A 6,336-nucleotide genomic window follows, 5' to 3' on the forward strand; every position below is an offset into this window, starting at 1 on the left:
TAGTCAGAACAATTTATGAAACAGAATACAAAATTCCACATATAAATTTGGGTCAAAACATGACTCTTCATACAAATAAGCATAGTAAAATACATCTGTTCAAGTCTCCCCTCAGATTGTGCCCTTACAGGCAAGGTTGTGTGGATTGCAAAGAGAAAATACGGTAAAAAGCTCCCAGAAGTCTTTACTCCTTTTATCTGCCAGCATCTTTAGTTCTCTGAGCACTAGGTATTTTCTAGCAAAACCGAGGGAACACATCATGAAAATTTTTTCTAGGAGCGTCATCTTTCAGACTTCAAAATCTCTCTTAAAGTGAAAGAAGCCATCTGTTTGAGTCATTTAAGATTGTGGAAGACAAAGTATCTAGCATACTGATGGAAATAACATTACATTATTTGCAAGGAGCAGTAGAAAAAAGTTCTGTTACACATCTCCTCTCTCCGCATCATTAATTTGTTTGATAAAGTAAAACTACTTTCCCAGTTGGTGACTGTCACTTGCTAAAAAGTTAGCTATTTTTTCAGCAGTCATAACACATCACTGTATTTTTCAAAGAGTTTTGTGTGTTCCTGTTATAGATTCTTGAGATCACTCTACTGATTGCCAGCTATATTAACAACTTTAATCAGCTGAAAGGAGCTGCTCATCACCTCTCTGCTCCAGCATTACTGACACCTCAAAGCGGACAGAAGCTCAAGGAAATGGGGAGTCAGCCCCTTCTTGCAAACAACAGACCAACTAAATGTCCCACTTTGTTATGAGAGGATTATGTATAATGATAATGAATCTTTGTTACAGGGTTTCTACACTGATTGAAAACTTTGACCTACAAGAAGTAGAGCATAAGCGAGTCCATAACGCGGACAGGTTTACATTCATTTCAGTGGTATATAACAGGAGGAGCCCTTTAATTAAAGCCCTGGCCTGAACTGGAATGATGATGAGCCAATTTAAGGATTATGCTTTACTGGTGGTGGCTTGTGCCTACAGCTCAGAAATAAATGTGTCTGTTGATAGTGATGGGGAAAGGTGGCCTTGGGAACAATTGTATAGATTTTAGTAGTTTTCCAGATACTTACTCAGGGACCAAACTATAGTTTTTCAAAACTATACAAGTTGTATAACCTTCATTTTGAAAAGGAATTTTTGTTTAAAAAAACAGTCAAATACACAACATTTTCCACTTCCAGCACCCGTCCTTATTTGCAGTACAAGCACTATGGGACTAAAAAGAATGAACTGTTTGATTTGCATAATTGTTTCTCCTTTAAAAAAACCCATAAGCACATCATGTAACTATTACAAATTTAAAGAGTATTCTCATGATACACACTAGCCTTTGTTATACAGCTATTTTACTTGGCACATCTTCAGCCTTGGTCTGGTAAATTTCTAAATAATTCCTCTCTGCCCCAGCCTTTTGGAAAAAGCTAAATTGGACAGGCACTGTATTTAGTACAGTTTTGTTAAACAAGGTCCCATACCTAATTTCTTCTTTAATCCAGAACAATAATATAATACAGATGCAAGAATGACTCACAATCCAAAACACAAGAATAACATAGAAAGCCATTGCTTGAACTGTTGTGAATAAACTTGGAGACATATGTGAAATACAAAATTCATGTATAATGTGTATAATGTATATACATTGATTCAGAATAATATTTTGTAAAAGTTGTACTTGTTTCTCATTTGTATCTGTACATTTCATACTATAATACTAATATAATGCTCTTGCACACAGAAGACATAATGCTGCTTCTGCACTATTGGACCTAGGACCACTTTCCAGTTGCCTTTTTCAGCTGCAATTCTCAGTGCTACGTAGGGTCAAATATATAGAAATTACACCCATTTTTTCTTCCAATCCTCACATTTTTGTTTCCATGCAAATAAACCACTTCTACAGGCTCTGAAATGGATCAGCAGCATAATCTAATAGATAATTTAGGTCCAACCATAGAGAAGGTAGTCAAATTTAAGTCACTGATTTATATACTTTTCACAATTTCCAATTCTGCTCATGCTAATGATCATGGATCATGAATCCCTTACTGCTAGCCCTCATCATCTGTTTTTCTTTTAATTACTTAAAACTGAATTAATTTCACGATTAATTTTAATATTTGAAGGTTGAAAATCTCCTTTGTTTTATGACATTTAAACATTTATGAGATACACATATTCATATTGAGAGAAAAGGAATTTTCAGCTGTTTGCCCTCTATGAAAGGTAGGGAGTATCCTCCTGAAGAATTAAAATAGATTGGAAGGGAGACACAGGTTGTGAAAGGATCATGCTCTTAAAAAGTGGAAAGACAAATTGGCAAGCTGACTTTTTAAATATGTTTCTTCTGAAAGCTCTCAAAAGTCCTGCCACAGCTACTTAAGTTTGCAGGACTCAAGCACCATTTTATGAATGGTACTATGGGCCAATGCTTTGTCTTGAAAATTACAAGCAAATAACAAATATATTATATGCAGATACTTTCACATTTGCAATACAGAAAGAGCTTCCTGGTAACTTTCACCCTTTGGTGGTCGTTGTGGCACTAGATCATTCTCTTTCCATGAAGCAGGGCCAGCAGCAGGAGGTTTACCTCCTAGTGGGCAGCCGATCTGCCATCATCAAGGAAAGCATATTGGAAGCTACAAGAGACCTTGACACCAACTGCAGCATCTTTTTGTGCAGCACCCCACATGAAGTAATGCAGATACTGTGGTGAAATTGGGTTAGGAATTAACATCCCTTTGCAATCAGCAGAATAGTTAACTTTCAGAGATTTCAGTGGGGCTGGGTGTTTGTAAATTCAAACAGATGCTACTATATCAGTTATACTCAGGTCATAGTCTAAAGCTTCTCAAATACAATGATTAGAAACTTCAATTTACAAATACAAAAATCTTCATGTCACCATGAAATGATGGTAACTGTCAACCTAGAACACTCCAGCTAGTAGTTCTTTCCTAATTGTCCAGTTTAAAATGAATGTGGCAGGTCAGGTTCTATTAGAAGGCAAAAAAAGTGGAGCATTTTGCTACTGAGGTTGTTCATATAGTTTTAAAATCTTTGTTAAATTTGGAAACAACATGATACACAATACAGGTGATGTCTTTTAAACAGTTTTCATTAACACTTACAGCCTTACAAACAGCTGTTTTATAAAGCAGTATACAATCTATGAAGTAGAGTATGAACTTCCTGCCTCTAGACATTGCTTTGCTTTTTAGTGTTAAGCTCTTGCTGCTGCAGTATATCCTTACATCATAGTGCCAGAAGCAATGCATTAGTTTCCCTTTTTTGGCAGCACTTTCCAGACTTAGTACCACTAACGGTTCATTATAGGTCACCATTAATCCCATATAGTCACATTACCAGAAATGCTGTGTTAATTTTTATGAAATAAATGCACTCAGAATCACAGTTACAATACTACATTAAACAATGAAGTTTCTTCCAGGATTTTATTAGCAAGAGTGAGGTTTCCATAGCGATAGTAACCTCCTCAGACACTTCTCTACAAGTTAACAGAGTTAGGAAGTACTCTCTTACACACACAAGCACACTTCCAAACACAGCTATGCAAGTCTCAGGGGAACTTGTTCCATGTTAGTCTAGCTCCAGAGCTACCTAGAGGATACCACACAACATAAGACAGCAAATTGGAAAATTTCAGAGTCCGGGCAAATATCTGTTCTGCCTTCCCCACCCAGTCTGAGTTTCATGAGTGCTCCACATCTCAGTCTTAACCTTGAGTCATCCACCAAAACAATTCATACCCTGCTACCTAATCCATGACTAAAGCCCAGGTAGGAACTAGACCTTTCTCACCTTCTGATCTTTAGCAGGGATGACACAATGGGAGCTGTCAAATGAGCAGCAACTTCTGGGACTGATGCTGAAGAACTTCCCATGCTCAAGGCTTGCAGAACCTAGGTTGTAAAAATATTCTCAGGATGAAATTAATGTGTTAGCACATGCAAGGAGACTTCACCTGCTACTATGAACTTCAGAAAATCTTTTGTGCTTGCTTTGAGCTAGTGGTCGGTATCAACAGTCAGTTTAAATGGTCAATGAATCTGAGCTTGGTAATCACTGAAAGATCACTGGTAACTGTATAAACAATCGCACTGATTTGAAAATAGTATTTGGAATGCAATGTAAATTAATATATTACTTGAACTTCACTTTGCCTTGTCAATTTTTGTGCAGCAGTATTAGTAAGCAAAACTGCTCATTTCTAAAACAAGCAAGACCTATTAACTCCTGTAGTACAGCAGAAAAATTATAAAGCTTTCAGTTTTTAATACAGTCCACAAAATTAGTGTTTTCTGTTACTTTGGATTTAAAATTGGTTTACATTTAAATTTAAGATAGAGGCATATATTTCCCTATAAAAGAAGACTGGTAGGCATTTGGTGTTGGAGTTCCTTGTCAAACTAACACAGTTACAGGTTTTATTTTTTTTTCCTGAAGGAAAAAATTCATGCTTGCATAAAGGAATGCACCACTTAAAGCTTTAGGTAGAGCTTTAATAGTCCATACAGCTTAGTGCAATCCATTAGTTTGAGTGACTTTTAACTGTGGTGATTAGTAACTCAGTAATAGTGAATTAGGAAGACAAAAGTATTTTTTTACAGTTTCTTTGGGCAAAGGAAATGAAATTGAGTAAGGTGAAACTTAAAATACTGAAAAACTCCAATTTAATTTCCAGATTGGACTTCAGTACAATTTACTAATTGTACACCCTTATATTGTGTTTCCCAGCTCAGACTTTACTGCAGCGTCTTGGAGATTAGCCACCTCTCTGCCAGTGAGTAAATCACTATAAAAATACTTTGCTTTTTAGTCTTACACTCCTGCTGTTGCAGTAATATATGCCTAGATCAGTGCCAGAAGCAATTCCTACCTTAGTTTTGCTATCTTTGTCAGAGCAAGAGAAGCTTTGGCCAGGGTTTTTACTACCTCTAACTACTGATTATAGATCAGCACTGGCTTCATATACCAAGATAACAGAAACATTCCGTTGAAATGAAATTGTTGAAAGAAATGCACTTAGAAAGGCATCCTGCCACAGTACAACACTAAACAATGCAGTTTCTTTCTGGATTTTAATTAGCAAGACCATGGTTTCCATAGGGGGTTAGCAAATACTTTAGAAGATCCATGTAAAAACCTGGAAGTAAATAAAGACAGGTGAAAATAACCATATGAAAGCTACTGGAACTGAAACTGAGTGATTATACAAGTTACAACTTAGAAAAAACTCTTTTTTAAAGAACAAGTATTACTTAGGATCTGTAGAAAGTTGAATAAGCCTTCTTTGGGGAAGTAAGAAGGAACAGTTAAAATTAATTCTGAGTTAATCATTATGAATGAGGCCACTTTCCTGGTTTTGATCAAACAGATAAGAGAGGATTTTACTTGGGTTTTTCTCTCTCTAGTCTCTCAAAAGGTGAAGCAGCTAGTCAGCTGCAGAAGGTCAGCTGTAATTGCTGTCCTGGATTTTGGGTCACTTTGCTGACATAGGGGACATATTAGACTTGTTTTGTCAGGTTCACCTACATGCTATATCCCTTTCGATATGCTGGGTCATCCTGCTGTTCTACTGCGCCCTTTAAATCCTCCTTTCTAATCCAACCCTAACATGATCTTTGGATTTGATCTTTGGATTTGATCTTTGATTGATAGATCATATTTGAAATAATCTAGCCCGTCTCCTGGTTGTTACAGCATCTTACTTATAGTTACACTTAGAACAGTTGATTTGTATGCCCCAGTAACTACAAAATAATTGCACTTATTTTCTTATACAGCAGTTCACTTATTAGGGGCTGGGAACTCTCTCAGGCCTCGTTTCACTCCCTCCACTGTTAACAAAGCTGTCTTGGGGACCATGAGTTTATTAGCAGCCAACGCTTAAGGCTGAGGTAAAAGAAAAGACTCCCGCCATTTATGACTTTATTCATCCCTGGCCTTCTCCACTGCTGAAGTATTTTGGCTCTTCACAACAAGGGCTACAGTGGAGGTCCCCCAAGGACCCAGCGGCTCCACCACCGCTCACACCAGCTCTGCTCACTGTGGTAGTAGGGCGGGGCGCCATTTTCAGCACCCGAAAAACAGAGGCAGCTGCGGATCCCACGAACAACTCCGGGGCCCCGGGGGGGGGGCCGGGACCCTCGGTGGAAGCGCCGCGGGCCTTTAACTCACCTCAGGGGCGGCAGCGGCCGCGGCCCCCGAGGCGGCTGAGCCCGCCGTAGGGCGGGCAACCGGCAGAGAAACAAAACTCCCGCCCGCCGCACCGCTGCCGGCTACGGGGGTCGCCCCTGCGCC

At 38.5% G+C, this 6,336-nt stretch overlaps 1 protein-coding gene across 3 annotated transcripts in view; it reads left to right on the top strand.

The window, feature by feature from the left end:
• The window catches only part of PLEKHH2 (pleckstrin homology, MyTH4 and FERM domain containing H2), a 61,476-nt gene extending 59,796 nt beyond the window's left edge, over positions 1 to 1,680 (top strand). For all 3 annotated transcript variants that reach the window (XM_030034492.2, XM_030034494.2, XM_030034493.2), the window contains one exon: positions 579 to 1,680. In XM_030034492.2, the coding sequence (XP_029890352.1) occupies positions 579 to 761 (183 nt within the window). In that variant the 3' untranslated portion in view covers positions 762 to 1,680. The remainder of the gene's footprint in view (positions 1 to 578) is intronic.
• The last annotated feature ends 4,656 nt before the right edge of the window (positions 1,681 to 6,336 follow it).

Source organism: Aquila chrysaetos, chromosome 13, assembly GCF_900496995.4.
Source record: "Aquila chrysaetos chrysaetos chromosome 13, bAquChr1.4, whole genome shotgun sequence".
NCBI lineage: Eukaryota > Metazoa > Chordata > Aves > Accipitriformes > Accipitridae > Aquila > Aquila chrysaetos.